General features: G+C 47.4%; 1 protein-coding gene across 1 annotated transcript; it reads left to right on the top strand.

The window, feature by feature from the left end:
• The first annotated feature begins 938 nt into the window (after positions 1-938).
• On the top strand, positions 939-11,101 carry LOC135891569 (keratin, type II cytoskeletal 5-like). Its single transcript, XM_065419139.1, has 9 exons — positions 939-1,547; positions 2,203-2,417; positions 4,505-4,565; positions 5,398-5,493; positions 6,670-6,834; positions 7,717-7,842; positions 8,926-9,146; positions 10,632-10,666; positions 10,782-11,101. Exons 1-9 carry the CDS (start codon positions 939-941, stop codon positions 11,099-11,101), a joined length of 1,848 nt encoding a protein of 615 aa, XP_065275211.1.
• Positions 11,102-11,781: the final 680 nt, after the last annotated feature.

The raw sequence follows: 11,781 nt of genomic DNA on the forward strand, positions 1-11,781 counted from the left end.
ACCCAACTCCCACTAAAATGATCAAGCGTTGGTCATCTAAATTCCCAAGGAGATTTGAAAATCTCTCTCTCACACATATGCGCACACCACTGCTGTAACAGCTGAAACTGGCATTACTTATATCTTTACGTATGCAGATTTCTAAGCAGCTTGTGTATTATAGTTAATAAATGGAGATATCCTATCTCCTAGAACTGGAAGAGACCTTGAAAGGTTATTGAGTCCAGCTCCCTGCCTTCACTAGCAGGACCAAGTACTGTTTTTGCCCCAGATCCCTAAGTGGCCCCCTCAAGGATTGAACTCACAACCCTGGGTTTAGCAGGCCAATGCTCAAACCACTGAGCTATCCCTCCCCCCTTCATGTCCTCTGTGATAAGACCTTGCAGCCCCTTTGCAATGTAAGAACCATCCCCCAAGCCCTGCAAAGACTTGAGCGTGGAAGTAACGTTACCAGTTAAAGTCAATTGTTAATAGAGCAGCTGGTATGGTCTTTTACAGATGCTAGCTCTGTGATAGTGGATGATCCAGCGACTAGTCCTGACACACCTGAGTAGCCTCTTCATGCCAAATCTCATGAGTCACTGTTTCAGAATCAGGCCTACAATCTCGTTTAATTAAAAAAACAACAACCCTCCTGTGCAAGGACAAGTAAGTGCACTCCGTTACTTTTTTGCCCACAAACAATGCATTTTTCAAAGCCAGGCTGCTACCTAGGTGTGTTTGACAAGACAAGTTGCTGCAAGGTACGTCAAGCCCATGAATGCAGCGGATCGTCTCTGCATCCCATGCCAAGTGCTCCAAGCAGATAAAAGAAGCGGCTCCCCGCTCTCACAGCAGAGGGGTTCCATCTCCTTCGCTCTCTGCTCTTCTCCTGCAGCACAGCTTCTATTCCCGCACTTTGCTCTCCACTCTTTTCGTTTTCAATTGAACGCGCCACCATGAGTCGAATCTCCATGAGAAAATCAACAAGCGGGGGTGGAAGCAAGACCTTCAGCTCAGGTTCTGCTGGCTTAGGCGGAGGTTTTGGTGGTGGTGGTGGTGGCAGAAGCAGCTTCAGCTCGGTCTCTGTCTCTCGAGTTGGAGGAGGAAGAGCTGGTGGCTTTGGAGGTGGTGGCGGTGGTGGTTTTGGCAGCAGAAGCCTATATAGCCTAGGTGGAAATAAAAGAGTTTCCTACAGTACTGTCGGCGGAGGTCTCCGGAGTGGATTTGGTGGTGGTGGAGGATACGGTTTTGGTGGAGGATCAGGCATTGGCTTTGGTTACGGTGGTGGAGCAGGCAGTGGTTTTGCTCTCGGTGGAGGTGGAGGTGGCGGGTATGGGTTAGGTGGTGCTGGCGGTGGCTATGGGTTGGGTGGCCCTGGGTTCGGTGGAAGGGGTGGCCCTGGGTTTCCCGTTTGTCCACCTGGCGGCATCCACGAAGTGACCGTCAACCAGAGCCTCTTGGCGCCGCTCCACCTGGATATCGACCCGGAGGTCCAGAAAGTGAAAGTGCAGGAGAGAGAACAGATCAAGACCCTCAACAATAAATTTGCCTCCTTCATCGACAAGGTGAGCACCTGTCCTGAACCCACAGGCTGCAAAGTATCTTCTCTGGATAGTTCAGTGTCTTCAAGAAAAAAAAAATGAATGCTATCCTTTTCCATGATTTGTGTTGTCTGGGCAATTTCTGTATTCATCATGGTTTATCCACAGGCAGTGGATTATTAGTATTAGGAGAAATCGCTGATTAAAAACCAGGAATTTTTCTTAAATCTCCTTGTCACAGAGATGCGCTGGGGGGACAATAAACTGTTTTTTAAAATCCTTCTCAAGCTTTCACTTGATAATAAACCCTCAGCTAGTGTAATGCGGTGGAGTGACATTGATTTAAAGTAGTTGTGAATCTGGAGCCAGACTTTCAAAGATATTTAGGCACCTAAAGATAGGCACCTAGTGGGCTTTACAAAAGTACCCAAGTAGGTAGGTGCCTACCCTGCTTAAGTTCTTTTGAAAATCCTGCCTGCATCTTTAGGTTCCTAAATGCCATTGAAAATCTGGCACCTGGTCCCAAAATTCCTATATGAAAAGTATCTGTCACATTCTCCCTACCCCCATCTCGCTCTCTCTGCCCTGAACTGAACAATCAACCTTTTTCTCGTCAGCGGTTTTGTGGATTGTTTGAATGGGTTTAAGCACCTGCCTGTGGGTTCTGTTTTTTCCCCAGGTCCGATTCTTGGAGCAACAGAACAAAGTATTGGAGACCAAATGGACTCTACTGCAGGAACAGGGTCAGACGACTGTCAAACGGAGCCTGGAGCCTCTTTTTGAAGCCTACATTAATAACCTCAGGAGGCAGCTAGATAACCTTTTGGGGGAGAGAGGAAGGCTGGATTCAGAACTGAGGAACATGCAAGACATGGTGGAGGATTTCAAGAATAAGTAAGAAAGTCTGCATTAAAATCTAGGCTATTGGTATGCATGAAAAACCAAGCCAGGCATTTCATACTGTATTGAGCATCAACATGCCTTACATGGGCATCACGTGGCATTTGCTACTCTCAAAACAGAGGCATGCACTGAACTAGATTCTGATCTTGGAGCATCTGGCTCTAACTCCACTGAAGCCAGTGGAGTTACTCTAGCGTAACTGAGATCAGAATTTGACCCACTGATTTGTTAAAAATAAAACAGCAGAGGATTTTAAAATTAGTATAGTGGATGTGCAAAAATTTCAAATGCACCAAAGTGACTTAGGAGCTTAAGTCCCATTTTCAAAAAGTGACCTAGCACTTAGAACTAAGACCCATTGCCTTTTGATTTTCAAAAGTGACAGTTACTTAGGTGCCTAAATCCTAGTGGCTTTCAGTGGGACTTAGGCGCTTTTGAACATTTTAACCCATATCTAAAACGCCTTCTCTCCATCCCTCATATTTACAAGACACTCTTAATCCTTGCATCCAATAAAGCATTAAGTAGCAAGACTGGCAAAGTGCAGATCTGAGAAAATTACACTTGAGGATCAGAGAAGTTTAGATAGATAGATAGACAGATAGATGTGTTTTTAGGAATCCGCACATAATATTGGCATGGTGGCATGACATGAATTGGCTTCTAGTATTCGTTTGTGTTTCTTGTATTTGTATCTTTCATTGGCTTTTTTTAATGGTCAAATATAATACATAGTCTGTTTTACTCATTATACTATGGTTTCTGGAGGATGGAAATACTGCATGGGAAACAGACCGTGTCTTATTTCAAATCCCTCTTCATTGCCTCTTTCATCTCATTCCCATGCCAAAATCAGGTACAGAGTTGGCATCAGCCTTTTGGAGACATCCAGATCACCTTTGCCGCAGCCCGGTCAAGATAATGCTTCCTTTCTCCTATCTTGCCAAGACCCACCCTGCCTCTTTGATTTAGCCCTAAGCCATGAAGTTTCACAGAAGCATATTTTTAGCATAACGAAGTGCTTTTGCAAAACTCCAGCTAAAAGATCTTGGAATAAATGGTACAGTTAGTTAGACAGACTGATTTATAATGTATTTACAGGCATTTCCATGGCAGTTGCATCTAAAACAATTAGTGACACTTGATAATGGGCCCCGATCCTGCAAAGATTTTGTCCACATGCTTAACTTGATGCCTGGTGGGTAGCTCCATTGGTTTCAGCTGGGACTACTTAGAATGCAGAAAGTTAACCATGTGGGTAATTCTGTGCAGGTTTTGGGTGAGTAACCAACCAGTAGCTACTCTTACATCTGGGGCTAGATTTTAAGCAAGTGTGTCAGTTCTGGACTCGGTACTATTTTTCAAATGTAGACCCCCTTCTTTCAGCAAGCCACAGCTAAAGGAAATCGATGGTACTTATATGGCCCCAGGTTACGCACCATCTGAGCAGCTCGTGGTTGTGAACGTATTTATCTTAACACCCCCTCGAAGGGGGGCAGTGCTAGTACCCCTTGTTAAAGAGGGGGAATGGAGGGTAACATTTTCCAGAGCTCCCAAGGGATTTAGGAGCTTAAGTCACTTTAAAATGTCTGACTCCATCAAAGTCATCCGGGAAGGTCATAGCAGAGCAAGGATTTGAACTTAGATTTCCGTCCTCATGTGCTCACACCTGACACACTGGACCATTTCCCTCTGAGGCAGTTGTAGGCGAAATGCTACAGTGAGTCACTTCATGATGTGGATTCTGCTCCCACAAGACCTGATACCACTAGCTAAGCTTGGAGACACAGTGGCGAGATTTTCATAGGCACAGGTTGGATCTAGGCACCCAATACCCATTGATTTTCAGTGGGAGTTGGGCTCCTAACTGCTCTGGATTTAAAATCCTTCCCCTCCCCTCCATGGCCCCTATCATTTGAAATAGGAGTGACTTGCATCATAGAAATGTGGGACTGGAAGGGACCTCGAGAGAGCTTCTAGTCCAGTCCCCTGCACTCAAGGAAGGGTCTGTGCCTTCTCTGCTAGTCACTCAAGCGGACGGGTCCTGATCTAGCCCTCTCTCTCCTCTCTCCCAACAGATATGAAGATGAAATCAACCGGCGCACAGCTGCAGAGAATGACTTTGTGGTGCTCAAGAAGGTGAGTAGCCCAGCGTCACTCACGGGCTTGAGTCCAAGAGGCGTGTGGTACCTGCAGAGTCCAGCCAACGCCAGTGGGAGCTGTGGACTCCCCCAGCCCCTGCTCGATGGGGGCCTGTCTGAGAATTACAGCTCAACCTGGCATTGGAATGTTTAGCAGTACATTGTGGGCGAGGTGCTCAGCTGAAGTAACTGGGTATGGCGTCATTCACCTTGGAAATGAAACCCCCTCAGGGCCGAGAGGAAGAAGGCCTCTTCCATGCTGGTTGCGTGCTTGTTACATGGAAAACAGTGGCCGGTGGCTATGCCTAGTGGTAAATCTAGTAGCCCCACCCTTACCCTCTTGCACCCTAAACCTTTGCCACCCCCAAATCCAGGGTTGCCGGGGCTGAGAAGGGCTGGCACAAGGCACTTGGCACCAGCTACCCAGGAACTGCTGTAGGAACTGCAGTCAGAACTACCAGGATGCCCCTTCCCAGCCTGAGAGCTGGCTGCCCTGTCCCAGTAACTCTCCTCTCCCTCTGCCCCCTGCCCCACCCCAATCATCACCCCGCACCGACTGGAACAACACTGCCCCTCCCGCACCAAGGGGCACTACCTCAGTTCTGCTCACCTAGGACCATCCATGGCCACAGAAGAAGGGACCGGCCTTGCCCTTTAATGACACATTTTAAAAGACCTTGTACATCGCGATAGAGCGACCGCTTAGACAATAACACTCTGCTAAGGCTGATGACAGCGGACGGGTGGTTTTTTTCCAGTTGTCACCAGGGCCTTTTGGCTGACTCTGTAGCTCATCAGGATGTCCGTGACTTTTGTCTTCTTTCCTTTAGGATGTGGACGGCTCCTACATGAACAAGGTCGAGTTGCAGGCCAAAGCAGATGCGCTGGCCGATGAAATTAATTTCCTGAGAGCTCTGTATGAAGCGGTAAGCAGCTGTCCCCCACTGTTTTAGAAACTTAGAGAGTTCCCCATCCTACTGCACCAGGCACTGATGACTGGGGCTGTGTCAATTTACGGTATTTGTATGGTCCCCTTTAACATGGTACCCGAGCACCTCATAATTGTCAGTGTATTTATCCTCCCAACACCCCTGTAAAGTAGGGAAGTACTATTATCCTCATTTGACAGATGGAAAACTCAGGCACAGAGACACTAAAGCATCTGCCCAACATCGCATAGAGAAGAGAATTAAACCCAGGTGTCCTAGGTTAGCGCTTTAACCATTGCACCATACTTCCTCTGATAAGCAAGCACTAGTGTGCACTACTGTAACAAACCCCTCATCATCCATCAGCAGCAGGGTTTGAATTCTGAACCTGCCGCACAAATGGCTACTAGTCAAACAACAGGACTGGCTTCTCTATTGATCCCAGTGGTTGATGACTCAGCAGCGGATAGATCACGGAGAGTCACGGAGAAAAATCAAATAAGAGAAGGGACTGTCTATCCCATACATTTGGAGCTGGTCAGAATTTTTCAACCAATTTTTTTTTTGAGTTTTCACCAAAAATGAGATTTTTTTTTCCGGTGGGAAAATGTCATTTTTGAGAAAAAATTTTCAATGGTAAAATCCCCAAACATTTTTGTTGGTTTCATTTTGCTTTTCGGGTTGGGTTTTTGAAAAGTCCCAAAAAGGAATGTTGGTTTTTTATTCAAATTAAATCAAAATGAAAAAAACCCCCAAACCCTTGGTTTTATTACATGTTAAAATTTTCCACACCAAAACAAATCAAAACATTTTGAATGAAAAATTGTTGCTCAACATTTTTCTTGGAGGAAAAAAGCCAGGTTTATGACCAGGTCTATTATTACTTATTAGCTGTATTACGGTAGCATCTAGGAGCCACAGTCACGGACCATGACCCCACTGTGCTAGGGGCTGTACAAATGCAGAACAAAAAAGTCCCTGCCCCAAAGAGCTTGCAATCTAAGTATAAGACAAGAGGGGAAAGGCGGATACTGACAGACAGACATGGGAGCCCAAAGAAACAGAGTGACACAAGTGGTCAGGAGGATGGGCAGGGATCTCAGGACACCAGCTGCCTCACGGGTGTCAGCTCTACATACAATGCAAATGACCCAGGCTTTGCGTATCTTGTAGGAACTGAGCCAGATGCAGCAGCAGGTCTCCGACACCTCCGTCGTCCTGTCTATGGACAACAACCGAAGCCTGGACCTGGACAGTATCATCCGGGAGGTCAAAGCACAGTACGAGGAGATTGCCAACAGAAGCAGAGCTGAGGCAGAGTCTTGGTACCAGACTAAGGTGAGTAACCAGGATCACGAGTGGGACTGAAGGCCAATAATCTTCTTGGCTTTTTTTATTCCTCTTATCTACTGCTTGCATTCAGTTCCTCACACTGCATCAATGAGAGCTTTATCCTTGACTTAGACAGGTACAGGATCACATTTTAGACTGATCAAGTTCGCCAGAAGTTGGGAGTAGATGACAGGGGATGGGTCACTTGATGATTGCCTGTTCTGTTCATTCCCTCTCAAGTACCTGCCACTGGCCACTTTCGGAAGACAGGACACTGGGCTAGATGGACCTTTGGTCTGACCCAGTACGGCTGTTCTTAAGTTACACCAGGAATGAATTTGGCTCATTGCACACAGTAATAACAATAGTAAACTACTCCACAGAGATTTTCATCATTCATTCTCAAAGCGCTTAACAGTGGTGGATAAGTATCATTTTAAATATGGGGAAACTGAGGCCGGGACCGTTTAAGTGACTTGACACTGGATGCCCAAAGAGTCAGAGACAGAGCCAGCATTAGAAGCCAGGTCTTGTGACGCCCACATTACTGTTTTAACCACTAGGCCACACTGTCTATAGTCCTTGGGGTGCGAGGCCGTGCATGCTTGCTTTATTGTAGTCATGACGAGTGTGTCTTTGCTCTATACGCAACATTAAGAATAAGTGGAAACACATTTGAATTCCAAGTACTGTGATTACTAATGCTAGACAGACACACAAGGCCCAGCTGCATACATAAGCCTTTCTCCTGGTAGTGTCCGGTGGCTTCTGCAGTACAAGACATAGGGCTCCCAAACTATGTAAATGGATACGATCCAATTCCTCAACGCTGCAGTAAGTAATGGGTCGTGTTCTCCCTCCCCCTCCCCCTTATGTCTGACTATTTAGTTTGAGGAGTTGCAGATCTCCGTCGGGCGGCACGGTGATGACCTGCGCAACACAAAGGTCGAAATTTCCGAGATCAACCGGATGATCCACAGGCTGCGGAATGAAATCGACAACGTGAAGAAGCAGGTAGGGCGGAGCCCCTCGTTACCTGGGGCAGGCTAGTGGTTGGGCGTGAGGCACAGGCGGGAGCTCGGGCGCTGAGTATCGGTTCGGCTGATGGGTTCGGAGCAGGGAGGTGGTTGAGGGGCTTCTCCCTTTGTAAGAAACGGTGATGCCAGCCTGACGGAAGCTTGCACGAGACACCGTGCATTGCACACCGAGACCTCACACTTACAAGGCCTCCGTTACCATGATATCTCTTGTCTCTCCTGAATCGCTAGCCACTGGCCCCTCCTTTTACTCAACTCTTCTAACTCTCAGTGGTAACTTTCTGGTGGCCCACGGAGCAGTTCTAGGCTAGTGCTCTAACCATGGGCCTTCCTTCCTCTCTCTTCCTCCATTAAAAACAGTGAAGCAGCTCGAGTTACACCAGCTGAGGATCTGGCCATATCATTGCCAGAGGGACTCTACCCAAGACACAATACACACCACCGATAAGCATGAGAACCACTGATTTAGTTGGGGATTGGTCCTGCTTTGAGCAGGGGGTTGGACTAGATACCTCCTGAGGTCCCTTCCAACTCTGATCTTCTAGGATTCTATGATATTGAGAAAATATCTGTTTGCCCCTTACTTACGCTAATGTGATTCACGTCAATGGAGGGGCTGCTGATTTACACTACTGTCAGTGAAAGGAGTCTCATGCCCATTCCATTCAGTGAAATTACTCCTGGTTTACAATATTGTAAGCAAAAGAGGAATGACACCCACTGGCTTCAGGGGAGTTACTCCCAATTTACACTGGAGCATGCAAAAGAGAATCATACCCATTGAGTGACTCCTGACATCTGTGCAGGAGAAAGAGAATCATATCCATTGACTTCAGTGCAGTGACGCCTAACTTACCCTGGTGCATGCGAAAGAGAATCGTATTGATTGACTTCAATGGAGTGACTCCTGATTTGCACAAAGGGGATTCATGCTAATTATTTCAGTGATCTGTTTATGACTCCAGGTTTACATGGGCTTACATGCCCAGAGTGAGCTTTCACTCCCACATTTGGTTACCCCATTAAATAATAATCACACTTCAACGTTCCCGGTTTGCAGTGCGCCAACCTGCAAGCGGCCATTGCCGAGGCCGAGGAGCGCGGCGAAATGGCCCTCAAGGACGCCCGAGCGAAACTGGCTGAGCTGGAGGATGCCCTGCAGAAGGCCAAGGCAGACTTGGCCCGCCAGCTGCGGGAGTACCAGGAGCTGATGAACGTCAAGCTGGCCCTGGATATCGAGATCGCCACCTACAGGAAGCTGCTGGAAGGAGAGGAGAGCAGGTGGGTGCACGATGCAATGCTACTGCAGCCCTGAGGCAAGTGAGCAGCTGCGTTGCTCCCCTGAGGGCAGGATGCGAGATTGGGACCCTAAGCAGTATAATTCAGGGTATGTCTACCCAGCAACGCCGCAGGCAGTGACTGGGCTCCACATTTGAGTTCACACCCAGGCTTGGACTCAAGCGGTTAGTTTGTACAGCCGTGGCTTCACGGCTATTTTTAATAAGCTGGGTTGATCAAAGCTGCCTTGGGTATGTCTATCTACACATGCGTCCCAATTGCAGTGTAGACATACACGCAACGAGGGCCGGAACAACGGCTACATTGTCGTGTAAGCAAATATGGTGCCTTCCTTCATGTTTGCACAGCTCCTAGCACATGGCGAGTGACACCGGAAATGTGTCCCAGTAATGAGAAGAAGATAAAAAAAGAAGGTAAAATGCTGCTGTAATTGCAGCAGAGATGGGATAAGGAGCTGCAAATGCAATCCCATGACCATGAGTACTATGAGCTAGATTAGATGGAGACTGGTGTGTGATGTTTGACTGATGTTCAGAGTTTAAAGATGGGAATCAGTTGCAGTGGGGGAGGTCTAGGTTGGATATTAGAAAAACTTTTTCACTAGGAGGGTGGTGAAGCACTGGAATGGGTTATCTAGGGAGGTGGTGGAATCTCCTTCCTTAGAGATTTTTAAGGTCAGGCTTGACAAAGCCCTGGCTGGGATGATTTAGTTGGGGATTGGTCCTGCTTTGAGCAGGGGGTTGGACTAGATACCTCCTGAGGTCCCTTCCAACCCTGATATTCTATGATTCTATGAATCCTAGTGCTGGAAGCATTCATAAGACTAAAAATCTAGCTGACAAAACGATATGTGTGAGGCGGGCTGGTGACTATTCCCTCCTTTTCCGTTGTTTTCATCAGCATTCTACATTTTTTACCTAAACATTTCATCTGGGCTTTGAGCAAATTTCAACTGGCCCCATAGCTGGCTGGAAAATAGGAGGGAGAAAATGCATCAACATTCAGAAAACTTCCAATCTCCCCCTTCCCATTTTTCCATGGCCTTAAAAAAGTTTTCCCCTGAAATTTCCAATCCTGAAAAATACCGGTCGGCTCTAATAAGCAATGGAGCTGGAATTTTCCAAGGGAGTAGGTATGGCCCTTTTGAAAATTCCAGCCTATGATCCTAAATCAATTCAGACTCGAAATAAGGTGCAACTTACTTAGGGCCAGGGTAGATTCTCCACCACTGTAGGTCTTTAAGTCAAGACTGGGGGCCTTTCTAAAAGATGTGTGCTGGCTCAACCAGGAGTTATGGATGCAGGAATCCCTAGAGGAGGTTCTCTGGCATGGGTTATCAGAGTAGATGAGCACAATGGTCCTTTCTGGCCTTAATGTCTGCAAATCTATCTGTATTGGTCATTGGTTGTCTATGAACTGAGGGCGTCACTTATATCCTTTCCTTCCTGTCTCTCTCTTCCCTAACAGGCTGGCAGGAGAGGGAGTTGGACCCGTGAGCATCTGTAAGTGACTCGACCTCTGACCTATCATTGGCTTTTCCAAATGAAGCTGATGTCTGGGTTTGGTTTCCCTCTGGAAACCGCAGAGATCTCACTTGTTGTGCTTGTCGTTTTTCAGCGGTGGTCAGTTCCTCGACTGGATACAGTGGTGGAGGCAGCCTGGGAGGAGGATACGGAGGTGGGCTTTCCCTGGGAGGTGGCGGAGGAGGTGGCGGCTACGGTCTCGGCATGGGAGGCGGGAGCGGATTCGGCCTTGGCGGCGGCGGCGGCGGCGGCAGTGGATATGGCTACGGAAGCGGGATGAGCATTGGAGGTGGCAGTGGTTTCAGCTCTGGAAGTGGAAGAGGCCTGAGTGGAAGTCTGAGCTCCGGAGGGAGGAGCGGCTCCAGCGTGAAAATCGTATCCAAGACCACGACCAGCAAAAAATCCATCAGATAAAGACGAGGCCCCCAGCGATCCCCGCATGAATGAAAACACGTTTCCTACCTACTGAAAGCAAGTGCAGCCCTTAGAAATCCATTGTGTAAATAGCTGAGCTAATCCCCACACTCAAGTCCTTTCACCTTTTCCCCGCGGATTGGGTACAGCCAGGATCTTACCATGGAAATCAGGAATGTTGTAGGCCAAAGCATTGCTTGCAATCTGTTTCACATGTGGGGTTCTGACCAGCACAGAGGCCAGACCGTATTCCTGATTCGGCACGTGCTTTAATGTTCATTCCCATTGGAATCGTGAACTTAAAGATAAGCTGAAGCGCTTTGCTGAATCGGGACCCATCTGATCACCACGACCAGTTAAATCCATCACTTACAGCTGATGGGAAAGGGGATTTCCATTTACATGCTGTGCGAACGTGCCTAGATATATGTTGCCTGAAATCCCTTTCCTGTTTGGGCATGTTCATTTAATTCACAGTAGAAAAGAAAATTATAGCGGCAGCCTCACGAAATTACAAATCCATCTGTTCTAGCCAAAGAAAATAGTTACACGACACTATAATAAGGTAAGATCTGTGCCCCAACATGTGTTCTAAGCTGCGGGTGTCTTCCTGGCAACTAAAAAATATCTTCAGCGCCGTCTTTTTGTGAGTGATCCGGTGGAAAAGGTGATTGCTTTTT

Source organism: Emys orbicularis, chromosome 19 (assembly GCF_028017835.1).
Source record: "Emys orbicularis isolate rEmyOrb1 chromosome 19, rEmyOrb1.hap1, whole genome shotgun sequence".
In the NCBI taxonomy this organism is placed as follows: Eukaryota; Metazoa; Chordata; order Testudines; family Emydidae; genus Emys; species Emys orbicularis.